The sequence below is a fragment of the Spermophilus citellus genome (genome assembly GCF_964194105.1).
Source record: "Spermophilus citellus genome assembly, chromosome: 2".
Classification (NCBI taxonomy): Eukaryota; Metazoa; Chordata; class Mammalia; order Rodentia; family Sciuridae; genus Spermophilus; species Spermophilus citellus.
In genome coordinates, this window is record NC_138183.1 from 194478198 (window position 1) to 194498338 (window position 20141).

Sequence of the window (20141 nt, forward strand, 5' to 3'; positions counted from 1 at the left end):
GGCTGCATCCCCATCCTCTGACCAAACAACAGAGCACAGCTCAACAAGCAGCATAATCTTTAGTTTCAGTTACAGCCTCTAAGTGTAGGCTGTAGGCCGGGAGCCTCCAGATGGGTTTATCACATCAGTTCCCAGATGTTCATCTCTCCGGCTAGGAGTACTCCTCTAAGCTGAGTCCACTAAGACCCAGTCCCACCCCAGACTGCTGTGGGAGCTCGACCCTGACTACTCACCAGGGCCCTCTGATTAACTTGTGACTCTGCTCCACTGTAGCTAGCTCAGGTCTAGACTGCTATTTGACCCTGGTACATCCCCTTCCTCTCAGGGCCTTCTCCATTTGACTTGATCAGGCTGGATTCCAGTCTAGATACCTTGACAGGATCAGCCAGCTATCTGCATGGGAGTCAAGTGGCATTGGCCCTAAACATGTGTCTGTTTTGAAATCTTATTACCCAACTCACACATACAAATGATGGCAGCTGACTGTCTGGACCGTAAGGAAAGTATCCCGAGGCCCTGCCAAGTGACAGTCAGTCACAGATGGTCAATTTCTGGGTACACTGTCCCATTTGAACAAGCCCTGGTCCCTTACAGCTCCCCCCATATAAACTTGCACAGGCCTGAGGGGTCAGGTCCTAGAGGCGGACGTCCTTAGTGTGCTCGTTCCCAGCCGGTGTGGACTCTGTCCGCCTGGAGTCCTCACTGCTGGCTGACAAATCTGTCCTCTTGGCATCAGTTCTGCCGGACCTGTGCAGGCCCAGCCTGCGCCGAGCCCGGGTAGTAGGGTTGGGGTCTGTGGGTGGCTTCGCATCTCGGGCAAAGCGGACAAGCCTCTGCCCGGCCAGGAAGTAGAGCACAGGGTCAAGGCAACTGTTGGCGCTGGCCAGCGGCCGGGTAATCTTATATGCCATGTTGATGGCATTGAGGGTGTGGCAGCTGAGGTCAAGAGAGCGGAAGGAGTAGTAGAGGGTGCGGGTGACGTGGAAAGGCAGGAAGCAGAGGGCGAAGACAGCCAGCACCAGGGCAATGGTGCGCACCGACTTGCGCTTGGCCCGCGGCAGGCCTCCTGTGCTCCCATAAGCTGGCTGAAGCAGCCGCCGTGCCATGAGCACGTAACAGACCAGGATGGTGGCAAAGGGCACGGCGAAGAGCAGACCTAGCATGACCGAGCTGTAGGCCACAAAGTGGCTAAAGAGCTCAGGGGCCGAGGTATCGTGGCAGGTGATGCGGCTCCCACGTGCGCTGGTGGTGACAAAGTAGAGCACGGGTGCCTGGCAGGCCAGCACCAACACCCACACCAGCGCTGCCACCCGGCGGGCGTAGCGGGCCCGGCCCCAGCGCAGGGAGCGTAGAGGGCGCAGGACCCCCAAGCACCGGTGAATGCTGATGCAGGTGAGGAAGAGGATGCTGCAGTAGAGGTTGGTGTAGAAGAGAAAGCGCACCAGCTTGCAGAGCACCGTGCTGAAGGGCCAGTGATCGCCGCGGGCGTAGTAATAAACCAGCAGCGGCAGGGAAGCCGCGTACAGAGCGTCGGACACAGCCAGGTGGAACATGTACGTGGTGGAGGCGTTCCAGGTCTTCAGGCGGCACAAGAAGATGTAGAGCGCCACGACGTTCAGACACAGCCCGAGCACGCACACTACGCCGTAGGACACAGGCAGCAGCACGTATTTGAAGTCCTCGTTGAAGCGGCACCTGTAGCCCAGCTCATCCCCATCCCAGGTGCCATTGACGGTGTCATTCCAGAGGTCCAGGCCCACCTCCATCACCCTGCGAGGAAGGGAGGGTTGAGAGGACCGCCATCAGGGTCAGGGCTCGGGCTCTGTGGGAATGCCTGACTGGCGCCCCTGACCAGGGCCAGGACAGACACAGAGGGCTCACAGATTCCCTTGTTAAGATTTGCCTAGGTTCAAGGGCGTTTTTTTCCCCCCTATCTGGTTAGCAGCTCTCCCTGGACTCCAAATCTCCAAACCCTGAAACCTCAAGAATGCTTCAGATCCTTGGATATCAGCCTCATGTAATTCTAAAATTCACAACAAAAGTTGGCAAATGGCCTGTAGCCCACCGTTTTTGTTTTTTTGTTTTTTGGAAGTAGAGTTTTAGCTTTATTGGAACACAACAATACCCATCTGTTTACAGAGTTGAGTGGGTGTGACAAAGGCCATATGTCTTAAAAAAAAAAAAAAAAAAGTACTGTTCCTGCTCTGCAAGCTCCAGATCAGAAGGTTTGAAACCTAGGATTCTGAGCTTTGGAACATGAGGATCTGGGGTTGCAGAGGGGGATCATTTCATGTACATGGGAAGGGGCCTTCAAGGCTGTATGGATCCAGTGCACACCAAGTGCCCTCTGCCTGCTCAGGGGTCTCTGGCCAGGGCAGCCCAGCTCCTTTGGAGGCATCCCAGGGCTTCCTTAGGTTCCTCTTCCCAGTCTCTGGGGAGGCCGACATATTTCCTTCCTCAATCATTCAACATATTTTTTAGGTATTCCTATATTCTGGCACTTTCTACATCTATACCCAGCAGTCCTGATCCCCAGCCTGTGGGGCTACCAGATGGGACAGTGACCTTCCTAAAGAGTCCAGGGAAGAGACGGGGATAGAGAATGGAACTTTTTTCATGGAACAAATCTAGCCTCTTCTGGGCACAGCTAGTTTCTCTTTACATACCATCACAATCCTGACATTCCCCTACTCTGTCCCTTGTGGGTGTGGGTCATACCCATGGGGTCTGAGCTCCACTTGCCTGGAGGGCAGATGCCACCTTCCTCTTCTTTCCACCCCACCCCACCCCACCCTGTAACCAGTAAGAGCTCCCTCAGCTGGGAGGCAGTGGACAAATATCCTGGTCCGAAAGGCAAAGATATGCCCCCCAAAGTCCCAGAAGGCAGGATGGAAATCATTGCAGGAGCCCCTGATGGGAAGACCCTCCTGAACCTCAGCCCTCTCATGGGTCAAATCCCCCAGCCTTGGAGAAATACAGCCTCCAAACTTCCCTCCTCACCTGGTCCTTCCCATGCTGCTGCTCTGCTCCTGCTCCAGTGCTGACCACCTTGTCTCCCCTCAGAGGCGGGGTCAGGGCCCTCAGCATCCCTTCCTGGTCAACAGCCCATTGCCCTGCACCAAATTTCCTGCTGGAAACTAATGGTGGAATCTCTGACACTGAGAGGAGGGGTGGAGACTTCCCTGTCTCCCAATGAACGGAGGGAGCTGCCCCTTCAACCTGCTTTAAGACATCCTGGCCTCCACCCTCCAGGCCAGCTGGCGACTCCATCACTGTGGCCCTGGTCCAGACTGACCTTTCCCACCCTCTCCCTCCACAGGCTGACTCACCAACTGTGAGACCATCTTCTTAGCCTCCAGTCCCTACTTTAGGAAGATAGCTATGTCCCCAGCCCTCTCCCTCAGGCCTCCCCTTTGCCTCTCCTGATCCCTGCTGCCCTGGACCCTCACCCTGAGCTCTGTAGGGACTGTTCCACCAGACTTTGTCACTGGTCCCTCTCACCACTCATTGGCTCCACTGGGCCCAGTTCTGGCTGGCCCAACCCTGAGGAGCTCCCATTCTGGAAAGAGATGTGAGCTGTTTGAGGGCCCTCCCAGGCTTCCCTGCTTTTATTCATGCTGTAATTTCTGTCTAGAAATTCTTTCCAGAACCCACACACACTGCACCCATCCTACCCAATGCTCCAGGTTCTTCTAATGTCACCACATGACTGGAGCTCTGCCCCTCTCAGGCACCTCCTCAGGCTGTTCCTCAGGTCTTGTTAGTAATTAATTGGTCCTTCCAGCTCTACCTCAATACATGCTAGGTGCTCCTTGAGGGCTGGTTTCTGTCCCTATGACCCAGCAAGAGACCTGATCACAGAAGCTATTGCAGGAAAGAGAATGAATGAGCCAATGAGTTAAAGAAACACAACAGGTTGTGAGAGCCCTGAGGAGCTGAGATTGATGGAGGTGCCTCTCCTTTCTCTCTCTCCTCATAGGGCCTATAGGAGGACAGTGATACATAAAGATTTCTCTTTGGTGGTCAGGGGTCAGTGTGGCCCTTCTGGTGGCCCACCCTGCCCAGGGCCTTCTCCTGCCCCTGGACTATCCCAGGAGCCCAGAAGACCTTGCCCTTCTCTGGACAGGCCAGGAAGGCATCCTACAGGTGGATCAGCTGTCTAAGGTGAGTCACATGCTTTTACCTGGCCCATCTCTGATTCATAGTTTCCCATCCTAGAGTCCCCTCTGCTATTCTTCTTGTTCTGTTGTAGCCAGTCAAGGCCAAGCAGCTTCCATTAAGCATCTTCACGAATCCCCCACTCCCACCCCTTGATAAATACTGCTATAGAAGTTAAGCTGTTTGTTCAAGGTCACACTGCCAGGAATTGGAAAAACTAATCTCAACACCAAGGGCTGAATCTCAACACTGAAGCCTGAATTCATCACACCCTGGAACAAAGAAGCAGGGCAGGGCAGCGGCCTTAGGATTCCCTCAGTCTAACCAGGGTTTAGTTCATTCACTTAGACAACATGTCAGCACCTGCCCAGCCTCCCAGCCAGCAGACCCACCTCACACACCTGTACCTAACCAGGCCCTGCTCTCACCTTCAGGATGCTCAGAGGCTGCTCAGGTTCCTCACTCATGAATGCACAGGCCTGGATCTGCCGCAGGGAGCTCTTCTGGCAAACAGGATAAACTGGTTCCCCGGCCTCTGGCCTTGCCCAGCCTCCAGCATTTTTCAGGGCAGACAGCTACAGCAGGGGCTCCTGCAGACACACAAAGTTGACAAGGGAAGCCAACCAGGCCAAGTACCCCTAGGGCTCCCTCCTCAGTTCTAAATTTGGACCCCAAAAGACAGAGAAGTGATCGGATGTGCTTATCCTGGATGCACATCCACACACACCCCATTATCTAGCCCCAGCTCACACGCTCCAGGGAGCATGTCTGCAGCCCCCTTCCCAGGGACCCCCTTTCACAGGATGGAAGACCTCTTTCCATGTCCTGCAGGGCTGAGCCAGGCCTCCATCGTTCCCTCCCTCCATCTGGGTTTTGTGCTTTAGACAGGAAATGGTCAATACTCTCCTTGCCTAGTACACACTCTGTGAAACTTGTACCAGCACATTTTTGCCTAAGCTGCTGGGTCTCTAAGTAGCTCGCCTCCCCACTCATGCCTCTAGGCATTTCTCATGGGTGTTACACACACATACGGTCCATCTGAACACACAGGCACAGACACACAGATACATGGAGGTGTGCAAATCCACTTTAAAAAATATATATATTTTTTAGTTGTCAGTGGATCTTTTATATTTATTTATTTATATGTGGTGCTGAGGATCAAATCCAGGGCCTCATACATGCCAGGCAAGTGTTCTACCACTGAGCCACAACTCCAATCCCCAAACTTGCTTTTGATGAGGAGGAAACAGTCCCAAGACCTCAGGGTAAATCAAGGACAGAGTTGAGATTAGAACCTGGGCCTTCTTGTCTCACCTGGGAGCCTCATACACACCAAACCCCAGGCTTCCAGGAGGAGATGGTTGGCAGTGGAGGAACTCCTCTGTATGGGCAAGTCCCAGCACCCATGACCTCAGACAGGACACAGCAGAAGAATGTGCCTTTCTGGAAAGATCTCTTCCCATCTGCTTCATTTCCCTAGAATGAAGGTGGAGAGGTGAGTGGCTACAGGTGTAGGGCAAGGAGGGAGCCAGGGAAGTGCCTCTGGGCACTGTGTGACATGGGCCAGCAGGCTGATTATTATCTGCCTGTCTGCTCTAGAATCCAGTGACAAGATGAAGAGCTTCATCTCTTCACCCCACTCCTCCCAGGCACACACCTCTCTCCTTTTGAGGAGATGCCTCCACTCAGTCAGTGGAGGAGCATAGGCACTTCTTCAAGGTCATTCCCCCATTTCTGAGAAGGGCCTCCACCAGCCTTTCAGGATTCACCTTCGCTCTCCTCATCCCACTGGAAGCCCATCACTCACCAAGTCCTGTCAGTCAAGCAAGAGAGTCTTCCAGATAAGCCCTGTGTGTTTTGTGCACACCCACAACCCTGTGCTTCTCTTCCAGACCACCACCAGCCTCTTCACAGGACCCCTTGCCTCCACCCCTGACCCTCTGTCCAGCCTTGATGCTGCAATCACATGAGTTTCCTAAAACTCAAATCTGACCATGTGCTATAAAGCTCAAAATCCTTCCATGGCTCCCTAAGTCCTTCAGGATAATGTCCAAGCTCCTTAACCTGGCACTTAAGGACCTGGCTGATCTGGTTCCTGCCATCCCTCCAGAAAACTCCACCCTCATCCTCTAGTCTCAGCACAGCAGAAGCAGTCATATGGCATATCTTGCTTGGGAACAGCCTTCTTTATCTTCTAACAACTCTATTGTAACACAAGTGAAGTGCTGTCTGTGTCAAGTTCTGTATTAGACAGCTTCATATACCTCTTCTCATTTAATCCTGAGACTTAGAAGGGCTAAATAACACCCCTCCCCCCATTACAAAGCTAGCAATGGCAGAAAACTCTGATCTGTCTTCAGAAACTATGTCTCTGACCATGGCCTCCTATCCGGCAAGGTCTAGGCCCTATCTACAGGAAGCTGATCACTCCCCTTTGAGCCCCATGGCTCTGTCTGGTCAGGTCTCCAGCAGAGGAGTGCCCAACTGACGTTTCTTCCTCTTAGTACTTCCCTAGTGTGAAGTGGCCAGATGGTTACTGCACTCATCTCGAACATAGAAAAACTAAGACCAGAAAGGAGCAATTCAAGGTCTTGGCCAAGGTCACCAGGAAGTAAAGAGCCAAGCCAAGCCTATGGGGGGTAAGCCTACTTCCTGACCTGGCTCTGTCCCTACCCTAATCTGGGTCTTTCTGTGGTCCTAGGCTAGTGAGCCCAAAGCCAGGAGGAGGGACAGAGGCAGTTCCCAGGCTGGCTGCGGAATTTCCAGGGTGGTTAGACGACATTCCAGTTCCTCCACTAGGGTGGCTCTGGAATGTGCCACCCGCCTGACTGGTGGACCCTGTCCAGCCTGGCAGGGGAGAATGTCCTGTCACTACTCTGAAGACCCCTGCTGCCAGGGGCAGGATGCTGTGATGAAGACACAATCAATGGGCCTAGAATGGCATCAAGGGGGCAGGAGGGAGTACTGGGCAGATGGGAAATCCTGCCATTCCCAGTTGTAGGTCCTGGACAAGTCTTGCAATTCCAAAACTCAAATCTCAACTTCCTTTTTAAAAAAATAATTTAATAGTCACTTTATTTTTTTTTAATGTGGTGCTAAGGATCGAACCCAATGCTAGGCAAGTGTTCTGCCACTGAGCCCCAGTCCCAGCTCCTTAACCTCCTCTTGATAGAAGAACAGAAGCTTCCCCTAGCAGGGAAGAAAGGGTGGTCAGGGAAGGCTTCCTGGAGGCGAGGACCCTTACCTGCATTTTACAAAATAAGTAGGTGTCAGGTCGTTAGCGTGGAAGAGAATGAGCAGAAACCAGGGCAAAGACGACAAGAACTGTTCATCATCCTTGTAGTTTGGGAACAGTGGAGGACAAGGCTGGGTTGCACGGGATTAGGAGATAAGAAGTCACCCTGTACCCTTCCAAATGTCCTCCAAGGGGTCAATGTTCAGCAGGCTCCTCAACCTTGCCTGGCATGTTGCAGTAGGAGGAGCTGGCCTGGGGACACAGATGATGGGTGACCCAGATGACCCAGGTGACCCATGGTGCAGTAGGAAGCCTCCCCTGAGCTCTGTAAACCTCACTTGAAACTCTTGTCCTCTTGGGAACCCCCACAGAGTGTGGGGACCTCACACGGAGGCTGAGGTCAAAGCTTGTGAGTGGGCGAGTTTCAGATCAGCCAGGCGAACAGATCAGGAAACTTAGATGCTAAAGAGGCAGAGCCTTCTTCAACCAGGCTGGGACCAAACCACCCCTCCCACCCAGGCCCAGCACTGCCCTGCACAGGGCTATGGAAACCAGCTCCTGAACTGAACAGGTTCAGAAACACAATGCCCTGGGCTCCTCTCCTATCCATCACAACAAAACTCTGCCAGTCAGACTCAAGAGGCAAGACCCTGTGTTTGGGCTCCAACTTGGAATATCTATGCTGTGCATTCTTGGTCAAGTCAGTCTCCCTTTCTGAGCTTTGTGCTCTTTGATGATCAAATGGGGAGAATCACTGCTCCATGGAATAGCTCATGAGAAACAAGTTAGACAAGAGGCAGGTGGGCATTCCATGGTGCTGGCAAATTGTCCTGGTGTGGAGGCTGCATCTGCCCATCATAGTGGAGACACCGAATTCCAGGAGCCTGTGTTACTTCTCAACTGGGTCCCTCTCTAGTGCCCCCAGAGGGGCAGAAGTCATGGTCAGAACAGTCAGTGAGGCTCCTGGAAGAGGAGTATGATCAGGTTTGAAGGTCCAGCTTGGGAGGAAAGGAGATGGGAGACCCCAAGTGGAAAAGGACAAAAGCATAGAATAGGATCTATGCAAGGCTGTGTGTCTGAGATGGTCTCAGCTCCAGGATTCCAAGTTCATTGGTTCTCAGAGTCCAGCTCTTCTGGGAGTGAGTGCTGTTTCTTCAGTCTTGTTACTAATGGTTCTCATGGGCTTTGGTTTGAGATCCGCAGAACTACAGGAGTCTGCACTCAGAGTAATCACAAGTCACATTCCCAGGAGCCATGAAGTCCCAGCAAGCACGCGCCAGTGCCCTTGTGTGCCCTGCTTTACAGGGATCCTGTGAACTCAGCCTCATATCATGCTCTATAGGGCCCTTGAGGAATGCCCATTCTGGCTAGGGAAGAGACACTGACATGGACCAAGTCCACCTGGGTGATGAAGACACAATCAAGGGGCCATGGAGCCCAGAGGAACTCCCAGCCAGCCAGAGGTGCTCAGGGAGAACTTCCCAGAAGAACTGGCACTTGGTAGATGATTAGGAGTTTGTCAGGTGGACATAGAGGTGGGAGGACACAGAAGGCAGAGGATGCAAGTGCTGAGACTCAGAGGGCAAGAGTATAGCCTGTTAAGGAAACACAGGTTGTGTGTGGCTGGCATGGACCGTTAGGTGGCATGGAATGTGTAGGGGCCCGAGCTCAAAGACCAGGCTGAGGAGCTGGGCCACTATTCTGGCTTAAAAGGGGAAGGTCATGGTAAGAGTTGACCTTTACAAAGATGGTGCCACATGTAAGGTAGACAGAACTAGAGGGTTTGGAGGGAGGGAGATGAGGGAGGAGACATACAAGAATATGGTAAGAAGAACTGTTCTTTGACCCTGGACTCCCTGCTAGATGGGGAGCATCCTTCCTCAGCACCCCAACCCACCATGGTAAGTCTTCCTCCTACAAAGTGGGCTGGGAGGCTAGACACTCACCAGGAAGCCATAGGAATACAAGTCTAAGGGAGGCCCCCAGTGCACAGACCTCTTCTCTGAGGAACTGCAGTGACAGTGACAGGGTACCAGGATGGAAGATCAAGAGCTATCCAGAAGGGCCTGGGTTGCTCACCCTCCCACTAGGGATTCCTGCTATTTATCCCAGGACACACATGACTCAGGCCTAGGAGACTGGGTGATGAAGAAGTGTAAGAACTCTTCTGTTCAAGGACACCCTCTGTGTGCCAGGTGATAGGGACAGGGTAAGAAAGCAGGGATGACTCAGCCTCGACCTGCAACTGGCCTCTCTCAGGGATGGGTACAGAGGTCAAGGAGAGTCCCATAGCCAGCTTCCCTCCATCAGCTTTCCTCCATCAGTACCCAGTGGTAGGGACAGAACAGGCCTGAGATTCCAAGGGCAGCCCAAGAGGAAGGTGTGAGATAAAAGGCTTATAGAATGTAGTTAGAGGAGAAGAAGGATTCCATCAGGGGCACCTCTCTCTCCCCTCACCAGATCTGCAAGGCTCCCCTGGCCCTATGAGCAGAACTGAGCTGGCCTTATCTTGTCAGCAGCTGGGTAAGCCATGAAAACAGGTTCCCAGGAGAGGATTCAAACTCCTTTTGGCTTTGAAGGTAGAGGACTTGCCTTGCCCTGATGGGGCTTCTGTCTTGGATGGGGCAGGTAGGCAGGAGGCCCAGATTTCACTGGGCTTTGTGATCTCAGGGAAGATACTCCCCAAATCTCTTTATTTCCTCATCTGTAACATGGAGATAATAATTTCTTTCTCACAGGGCCATTGGAGGATAAAATGAGGGTTTTTTAAAAAAAACTATTACTATCAAGCTAATTTGTAGAGGGGGTCATGGGGAGAGGAAGGCATACAATAATTAAATTCCCATAACCAACACAATCCCTTGCGGTTGCATCTATTATGCTCTTCAAAAGACCTTTGAGTATCATGCTCCTTCCCATGCACTGCATTGAGTTGACAAAGCCCTTTACTGGGCTGGGAGTGTAGGTCAGTGGTAAAGTGCATCCTTAGCATACACAAGGCCTGGGTTCAATCCATAACACACACACACACACACACACACACACACACAAGCCCTTTCCTGGCCTCTATCTTAAGAATCCTCTAAGCCCACTTCTTGCCCAGCTCCAAGTCTGCACCAGTGCCAGTCGGACCAGCAGCGTCCCTGTGCTGTGCCCACCAATCTCTTCAAAGGTCTGATCTCCTTCAAAGAGGCAAGGATCAACATTCCCAATTTATGGGTGGCAAACTGATACTTAGAGAGGCACAATTACATAATGGGTTACAGCCATGAAACCAAAGCTTTTGTTGGGCTCATGAGATCTTGGTGATGACCTCATGTTCTCTTAGCTGTCTTTGGGGGAACTGGGCCCTGTGCATCCTGTGCAAATGGGGACAGGAATGGAGAGGTCACAGCCACACTCTTTAGGCCAAGTTCATTAACCATTTCTGAGGTTTGCCCAGTGCTCCCCAACCCTCTGTCTATGCCCCAGGACAGCCCTGGCAGAGAGGAAAAAGAGTGACAGGCCTTTTGTGCCAGGACTTCTCCCTCACCCCCTAACCCCACACTCTCACATGCAAGACCTTACTGGTCCTTTTAGAGGGTAGCTGCTCAAAGAACCTCCTTTCTCCTATTCTCACCACAGAAAACTGAGACTTCCCTGGGGTTCAAATCCGATCCTCAAAAGCTCATCATATTCTAGCCTAGCTCCAAAGCAAGACTGTGGACCCAGGGAATCTTCCAATGCTATGTTGAGAGGAATAGAGATCCCCCATCTCCATGAATCCCAAACTGGCAGAGCTAGTTTCTAGCAAGACCTGGTACTTGGGCTGGACGCCCTGGAGGGTGGGGGGTGGGGGCCAAGCCTGACACTGGCTGTCCTAGTGGGAGGGGGCACTGCCTTTCTCCTGACTGACCCTTTCTACGGCACCACCTGCCAGATTAAAAGTCTGCGGACAGATTAAAGTCTTAACTGTTCTTCCTCACCACTGCCCTCCTCCGCCCGTGCTACTGCCTTCCCAGTTTTATCAACGCCCAGGATTGGGGTGGGTGGGAGCCACCCAGAGCGATCCTGGGGGGAGGACAGGAGTGCAGCAAGTCTTGGGAACTGCCTGGTCTCTGGCCGGTCCCATTGCCCCAGGGGCTCCTACACCAAAGAACACAGTTTAGAGCGCACACACACACAGAAATTCAGATACTATCTCCCCAGGGGCACTCACTGACACACAGACTTTCCCAACAGGCGGACATACACACCCTAGTCCGCGGTGGCTATCCACACTCACTGAGATCTACGCGCCAGCGAAGACAAAGATCACGGATTCACGGGGCGTCCCGCCGTCCAGTTACGCGCCATACTCAGGCTCGGAACCATGCCCTGGTCGGGCAGTGACACACACGGCCCATTTCTTGCCCAGCGCCGAATCCGCACCCGCGTCAGTCGGAGCGGCAGCGTCCCTGGGCAGCGCCCGCCAACCTCTCCGAGGGTCCCACTAGGCGGCCTGTCCGTGGCCTCCACGCTGAATTCGTCCGCCCCAGGTGCTGTGGCCGCTATTCCCCGGTGCCGGTGCCGACGTCTTGCCGCTGCGCAGGGTCCCACGTGCCCGGGAGCGCCGCGGCCCCCGCCCCGCCCCACCTCGCTCCCTACCCTGCGGCCTGGCCCCCCGGGGGCGGAGCGGACTCTGGACAGACCCCGGCACCGCCCCCACACGCCCGAGTAGATACCTCGCCACCTCGCCACCCGTCACCACTCTGGGGACGCCGCCCAGCCCCACAGTCGTGGGGTCAGCGCACCCGCAAAGGGTGCTGCGCAGGAAGCGCAGGCGGCGACGGACGGTCCTACGACCTGGCCCGGCAGAAGGAGGAAGCCGTCAGACTCACTCAGAGGAGCAGGGAGCGCAGGGAGCTTGTGAGAAAAGATACTGAGAGACGCCAAAGTTTTACTAGGTTTGCAAGCTGGCCTGGCTCCTGTCATTACCCACTGAGGGACCTTTGCGACGATTCGCCGCCTCTATCCTGTTCCTGCCCCAGCACCTGTTCTCCTTGATGGGACCAACTCAGGTCACCACGCTGAGACCGGAAAGCCCAGGGAACACTCAGGTCTCTGCCTCTCTCTCCAGACCCTAGCAGTGAAGGGAGGCCCTGTCCCTGTGCTCTCCTTCCCCTTCCTTCATTCCACCAGCAGGTCACCCGATTCCTCATTCTTTTTGGTCTCTCACCGTTAGCTGCTTTAATTCCCTTCCCTGCCCTCAACCCCACTCTGATGGCCTTATGTAATCATAGACCGTGTTTCTGTCCCTCTCCAGTCTGAGCTCAGGAGGGCAGGGACCAGGTGGCCCTTCTCCCTACTGCTATCCTAAAGGTCCTGGGAGGTGCTGTGTCCTGGCTTATGTGTAAGCATGAATGAAGGAGAGCCTCTCTACCCAGCTTCATTTCTGGTTTAGAAGTCAGGAGTGTAGGTTCTGGCACTGACTCAGGGACTTTCAGCCACTGTTCCAGTCCCTCTCAGGGCCTCTTTGCTGTGAAAGGGAGCCATCCCACTCATCCTCCCACCTACCACTGTCCATCTATTGGCTCTTTGGATGGTCCAGTGGCTGGACAAGTGCAGAACAGGCTTCTTCCTGTGGCCAAGGAGTTTGCCCAGGGTCCTGGGGCCTGACTGGGCTGCAGGTCAGCTGACAGGGGCCTGGCTGCCAAGCCCAGTAGGGGCCCCAAAGAATGCTGGCTGCATCCCTGCAGGAGTAAGAGCAGGAAGGACATTCAAGGCTCTGTGGCTAAGAAGCATCTGCAGTCCCCTGGGATTTGCTTGGGAGACACAAAGGCCCCTTGTCCTTCCTCCTCTGCCTGTTGTCCAGGCTGATCCATGCAGTTTCCAGAGGCCTAGCTATTCCCACATCCCCAACTTGTGGGGCTGAGGCCTTAGGGTCCCAGTGTGGGTAAGTCCTTTTGGGCACTGTAATCTCTTCCAATCCCCTCTCCCTCTTCTCCCTTTCAAGCTGTCAAAACTTCTATTGTGCCAGGAGTGGTGGTGCACACCTGTAATCCCAGCAGCTCAGGAGGCTGAGGCAGGAGGATTGTGAGCTCAAAGCCAGCCTCAGCAAAAGTGAGGTGCTAAGCAACTCAGTGAGACCCTGTGTCTAAATAAAATACAAAATAGGGCTGGGGATGTAGCTTAGTGGTCGAGTGTCCCTGAGTTCAATCCCCAATACCCAAACAGAACAAACAAAACAAAACAACAACAACAAAACTATTGTCACAGCTGTTTCCCCTTTGATATCAAGATGAAGGCCCAAGCCCAGCCTCAGCTTCTAGCAGACACGCCACAAAGTACTCAGTCCAGGGCTGTGCGTCCTCTGCTACGGTCCAACTCCCCTACTCTACAGCCAAAGGAACTACATCCCTGAGACTTTTGACACCTGACCTGCTCATCAGGTGATATAGTAAAGGGCCCTGTCCTTGAACCCCACCTCCTCTGGTTCAGATTCCTGTCTGGCCTCACTTCTCCTATGACTTCTCTCTGAGCCTCAGTCTCCTCTTCTGTAAAATGGAGTGTTAATAATAACCTTATTTGCTGGCCTGTCTAAAAGTTCTTTTTTCAGGGTTTTGCCCATCTTCCTGAGCCATCCAAGTTCAAGGATTTGTATTCTTTCCAAGAAGAGCTGGGGGTAGAGATCTCCTGACACTTTTCCTTCATGCAGTTTTGGAAGTCATCAAGTCCAATGGGCTTCACATTCCACAGCAAAGTCCCCCTTACCAGGGCTGTCTGGGACCCTCCCATTCCACTTCAACTTATGTATTTGTGCTTTGTATTTTTACTTACTTGCATTTCCTGGTAATTTGTTGAAAATGCATAGATGATTCTATGGCTAAAAGAATTTAGAACCATTGATCCAACCAGGAAATTGAGGCCCAGTGAGTCACACAGCAAGTGCCTTCTAAAGGGGTAGAAGAGCAACAAGAGAGTCTCTCTGGAACCAAGCAGTCTAATGGTGAAGGCCCAGGCACAGTAATAGTCCCCACGAGGTGGGTAATGGAGCCATGGGGGCACAGGGGAGGGCTCCATTAGCAGCAGTGGGTCAGGAGGGGCAGAACAGAGCATGGCTCCCCGCTCCCACCATGCATTAGGAGGCTTCCTGCCTCTCCAGCCCTGTGGAGGCACTTGGCTCACCCGGGGCCTTCTCATCTTCCCTCTCTTCACTTCTCTCACCTCCCCTGAGAGAAACTTCTGCAACTGCATACTGGGGTGGAGTCCTTGCCTGGCCCAGGTTCTAATCCTGTCGCAGACTAAGGGGTGTCTCTGCCTCTCCTCACTGCCATCCTTGCCTCACACTGCTTGGAGGCTCTGACATCCTCAAGACAAAGCCCAGCTCCAGACTGGCACTATGGGCCCCACCTCTGTGCTTTGCCTTCTGCCAGCTGGGCTAAAGAGCGGAGCCCTTGCTTACCTCCTGCCTGGTACTTGCTGCTCCCTCTTCCTGCAACATCCCCTCTCGGCTCTTGACCTCCTCCTGGCTTCCAGCCATAGCTCCTCTAAGACCTAGCTCAGGTGCCCTGCCACTTGCCACACTGCTCTCTCTCTCAGTGCCTGTCTCCTCCTTTATTGAGAACGTGTTTGAGGGTAGGGCCTGGGTCCTTCCTGCACACAGATAAATGCCCAGTACCCTGAACTGTCCCTGTCACATTGTCAGCCTCCATGAGTATCTGTTGTGAGTGAAGGAGGAAGGACTCCATTTTGTGATCACATTCTTTGTGCTAGTCATGGTTAAGGCAGCCCCCTCCTTCGCCCATGAGATGGATATTATCATTCTCGTGTTAATTTTAGGGGAACTGTGGCTAAGGAGGGTGAAGTAAAAGTCCAAAATCATGCAGTAGGCCTGTAGTGAGTCTCCTGGCCCTGGAATGGCACCCTGTGGGAAGGAAGGCCCTGCTGAGTTCCCATAGAAATGGCTAGACCAAGCTATTGGGACCCACACAGGGCTAGGCTGGCTCCAGCAGCCTGGTCTTCCTTGCTCCCTGGACTGCTACAGCAGCCTGCAAGCCAGGAACTGAGCTCCTCAGATTTCCAGGCAGGGGCCAGGGCTTGGATGCTGACTGCAGCCTGGTGGCTCTGGCTCTCAATCAGGCCAGAATGCAGGCCCCCAAGGAGGCAGCTCTGAGAAATAGGAAGCCTGGTCCAGGCCTAGGAAAACCTCCACTCTACTTCCCCTACAAGCAGAACCAGCTATATAATTTGTGGGACATAGGACAAAATGAAAATGTGGATACTATTTTTCAAAAATTATTGAGAATTGCAAAATTGTGACAGCAGAATATTAAACAAAATTCAAGGCCCTTCCAAGCTTGGACCCCATGTAATTCTATAGGCCATATGCCTGTGAAGCCAGCCTTATCCTTAGGCCTTGGTTTCCTCATCTGTCAAATGGGAGAATGGTAGCCTCTTGGCCAGACAAGATAAGGATGAGGTGGAAAAGTAAGAAAAGTCCAGGGAACAGAGTGAAGGTTGGGTAGGGGTTCTCGTGAACATCACTTATTGTTTGGGTCTTAGCCCTGGGTACTGGACCAGTTTGCACCACAAGTTTGTTCCTTACAATGGCTCCTTTTCATGGACTTAACCAGGGAGGGGCTCAGAGAAGCAAGATGCTTAGGGTTATGCAGAGACTCAGTGGGGAAAGCCAAGGTCAGAGCCCTGGCCTGTCTCTCAGCAAAGCTGGTGCTTCTTGTAACACAGAAGAGAGAGAGAAGAGAGGGAGAGGGAGAAGGGCAAGAGGGAGGTGGGAGGGTAGGAGGGAGGCTGCTCAGGACAAAGAGGGCCACTGTGTAAACACAAAGACCTAACCACAGAGGCCCCACAGGGGCTGGGCCAAACAGATGGATGGAGCCATGTAGCTCTATCCATGGCGACCAGGGGAGCTGCCAGGAGCTGCCTTCCAGCCCCTCCCTAGCTGTGTACGTGTGGGGTGGGGGGCAGAGGGGCATGCAGGAGCCAGGAAATAGGTCACTGAAGAGAACCAGACTGAGGGCTGGGGCCCTTACACCCTGCCCCAGGCCTCCAGAGCCGTGCTGCACACCCACCTGTCCCCAGCAACTCCAGGGCCTCGGCCTTACACTGTTACACCCCACCCCCAGGGATGACCATCTGAAAGTCCCAACCTCACAATCTTGCTTCTGATCACTCCCCATCACCTCACAAGGGATAACAAATAAATCCCTTGATGTGTCATTCAAGTTTCTTTGTGACCTGCCTGATCTTTCCATACTCATCAGTCTCCCATACCACAGTAACATGTGACATCCCACCAGGTGACTCTGCCCTTCTTCTTTTATTTATTTATTTATTTATTTATTTATTTATTTATTTATTTATTTGGTACTGGGGATTGAACTCAGGGACACTCAACCACTGAGCCACATCCCCAGCCCTATTTCTGTATTTATTTAGAGACAGGGGCTCCGTGAGTTGCTTAGCACCTCGCTATTGCTGAGGCAGGCTTTGAACTCGCAATCCTCCTGTCTCAGCCTCCCAAGCAACTGGAATTACAGGCATGTGCCACTGCACCTGGCAGCTCCGTCCTTACACACACAGCTCTGTGTTTGCTCATCCTTTTCCTTTTTCCTGCGAAGCTCTTTCCCCTGATCCATTGTGGGCTGAAACCCTATTTCTCCTTCAGGGGCTAGTCCAATGCCACCTCCACCAGCCAGCTTTCCTCCACCCCTACAGTTGGATTTTTACTTTACCCATTAACACGTTCATCTACTCTGCCACAGGGGCTGGGGCTGTAGCTCAGGGGCAGAGTGCTTGTGTGTGAGGCACTAGGTTTGATCCTTAGCACTGCATAAATAAACAAATAAAATAAAGGCATGTTGTCCATCTACAACTACAAAAAAAAATCCACTCTGCCACAGATGTTAGGCTGCTCCTCTGTCTGCAGTGCTCATTGCTGCCGACTTCTGTTGGAGTCCTATGGATCCACAAAGCTGGCCTGGAAGGCAGGGGACACTGAGCTGGGCTTTGCAGGCAGGCGTTCTGTGCTAGTCGGAGGCAGTGGAAAGTAAGGAACGAGAGTGCTGAGAAGCAGTGTTGCCAGCCCTATCTCAAAATTTTTTTCTGAATGAGCCGAGACCCTGAGTACTGATAGCAAGTGGCCCAAAAGGGCAGGAGCCAGGTGTGCAGGGGCATTGCCTGGGGGATAAAAAGTTAACAGGTTCTGAGGAACCAAGTCATGAAGGGTTTTATATGCCATACTGAGGAAATGTTGTTATGTCTTGTTTAAAACACACCTAAATTTATTTCTCAGTTCTCTGATTTACCAGGTAATTAATTTCTGCTTTTATCTTTATTATTTGCTTCCTCTTAGTTACCTTGAGGTAGCTTTTCTGTTCGTTTTCTACAAGTTTATTGAAGCAAATGCCTATTTTATTTATCTACATAATCTTTTAAAATAATATAAGCTTTTAAGGTTATAATTTCCCTCTGAATTCAGCTTTGGCTGCATCACATTTATTTGAATATAGAAAGGTTTATTTATTATTATTTTATAACTAGTGGGTAATTGAAGTTTTAATCACCCTTTGACCCATCCCAAACTTCTTTTTAGGGAAATACTTAGGTTTGGGAGATCTTTTTATTTTACTTTTTCAGTTTAAATGAATTTAATTTTTAGAAAGTCTACAGGACATTTTTTTTCCCTCAAAAGCAATTCCTCTACTTCAAATAAATCACAATTAAAATAAATAAAGAGCTCAAGATGATATTAGTCCCATTTGTCTTAAGTCCTGGTGACCTGGTGACCTAGTGATGTGTGGATGAAAATGCAGGCAATTATGAAAACAGGTGAAAGATCCAAAGTAATCGCCAGATTGTTTTCTGACATTTTCCCATTTCTAGGCCATCCTCAAAGAAAATCATGTATGGGGTCGCGCTGTCCTCACAGTAGTCCAGTGAGCGATTCATGATTTCCCGAATAAAGAACTATCACAAAAGCCTTTATTCTTTTGGGTGTCTGTTTAAATTTGATTGATTCCATGGATTTTTATTTAACTGAGCTACACCCCCAGCCCCAATTTCCTGCCATCTTTAATGTACTTCCTGTAGGCTTCTTTGGTGAAGCTGGTTTTCTGCAAGTGATGGTTCCTGACTATCAACCCCAGTGATCACTGTGCTTGATGCACCTTGGCCCTTGCAAAGGCGTTTCCACCAATGAGCGAGTCATCAATGTGACCCTCTGTCCTACTGATCTCCAGGCACAACCGTCCCTGATCTTGCAGATCTTGTAAATGTCTGAGAATGTCTCAGAGCTCTGACAGGGTCGTGGTCCTGGTAGAGGACTGGGAGGACAGCGGGAGGAAACTGAGGGTGCAGCACCAGTTTAGCCAAAGTGGGGAGCATAGCTAAAGCAGCAGAGTGGGGGAGAGGCCTTTGTATTGTTTAAATGTGTTATGACTATCTAGTTATAACATGTAGGCACGTGGGGGAAGGAGGACTGTAAAAAAGGAGTAAAATCTGTTGTTTGTGTGTATTTTATTTCTTTTTTTAATGTTTATTTATTTTTTAGTTGTAGTTGTACACAATACCTTTATTTATATGTGGTGCTGAGGATCGAACCCAGGGCCTCGCACATGCTAGGCGAGCACTCTACCACTGAGCCACAACTCCAATCCCCTGTATTTTATTTCTTTAACTTACTTTTTTGTGTTCCATGGATATTTTTAAAGATGTGTGTTTTCTTTTTATAAGATCTACCTCTTGTGGGACTGGGGATATAGCTCAGTTGGTAGAGTGCTGGCCTTGCATGCATAGGCCCTGGGTTCAATCCCCAGCACCACACACCCACACACACACACACAAAATAAAAACAAAAACAAAAAAAATTGCCTCTTGTTATTCTGTTAATCTAATTCATATATATATATATATATATATATATATATATATATATATACACACATACATATACATATATATATATATAATATTTTAAGATAATGTAAATCCACCTTTCCTTTTATCCTGTATAACCCATCTCATGATAGTGATGTGTTACCCACTAATTTTTTAAAATATTTTTTTAGTTGTCAATGGACCTTTACTTTATTTATTTATATGCTGAGAATAGAACCGAACCCAGGGCCTCACCCATGCTAGGCACTACCACTGAGCTACAACCCCAGCCCCTCCTGCTAATTTTTTATCTATATCAACTTCTTTTTTTTCTATTTCATCTATCCTGATAATCTAATATTCAATATATAAAAGTTATTTTCTATAGATTACATACATTTAGTACCTTCTTTTGTTTCATTTAATGTATTCACAATTTTTATTATTTCTTACATCAGTATTATCATACCCACTTTATTTCGTTTGCTTTTACCTAACTTAACTCTGTTTGTGCCTCTTTATGTAAATGTCCTATGTCACTTAACTTTTTCACTAAAAGTTTAAATGAGTAATGTATTATAATGATCTGAAATTTTTAAAACAGAAGAAAAAAAAGATATGCAGACCAACATCTCCCTCCATCTCCCACCATTCATCTGCCCAGTTTCCATTCTTCCTTTCACCCAGCCTGGAAAATGTTTTGTTTTGCTTTTAATTATTATTTTTGTGTGTGTGGTACTGGGAATTGAACCCAAGGCTTCTGCATGCTAGGCAGGTGCTCTAGCCCTGAGTTACATCCCCAGCCCTTTGTAAATTTTATATTGAGACAGGGTCTTACCAAGTTATCCAGGCTGCCCTGGAATTTGCAATCCTCCCACCTCAGTTCCCA

General features: G+C 50.9%; 1 protein-coding gene across 2 annotated transcripts; it reads right to left on the bottom strand.

The window, feature by feature from the left end:
• Positions 1-40: 40 nt before the first annotated feature.
• Positions 41-12079, bottom strand: P2RY2 (purinergic receptor P2Y2). Of its 2 annotated transcripts, XM_081271327.1 has the most exons (3): positions 11661-12079; positions 4587-4748; positions 41-1770 (listed from the first exon to the last, which is right to left on the bottom strand). In XM_081271327.1, exon 3 carries the CDS (start codon positions 1764-1766, stop codon positions 636-638), a length of 1131 nt encoding a protein of 376 aa, XP_081127453.1. In that variant the 5' UTR covers positions 1767-1770; positions 4587-4748; positions 11661-12079; the 3' UTR covers positions 41-635. The 2 variants fall into 2 exon arrangements, with proteins under 2 accessions (XP_081127453.1, XP_081127452.1); XM_081271326.1 differs by lacking the exons at positions 4587-4748; positions 11661-12079 and adding an exon at positions 3001-3241.
• Between the last annotated feature and the right edge of the window lie 8062 nt (positions 12080-20141).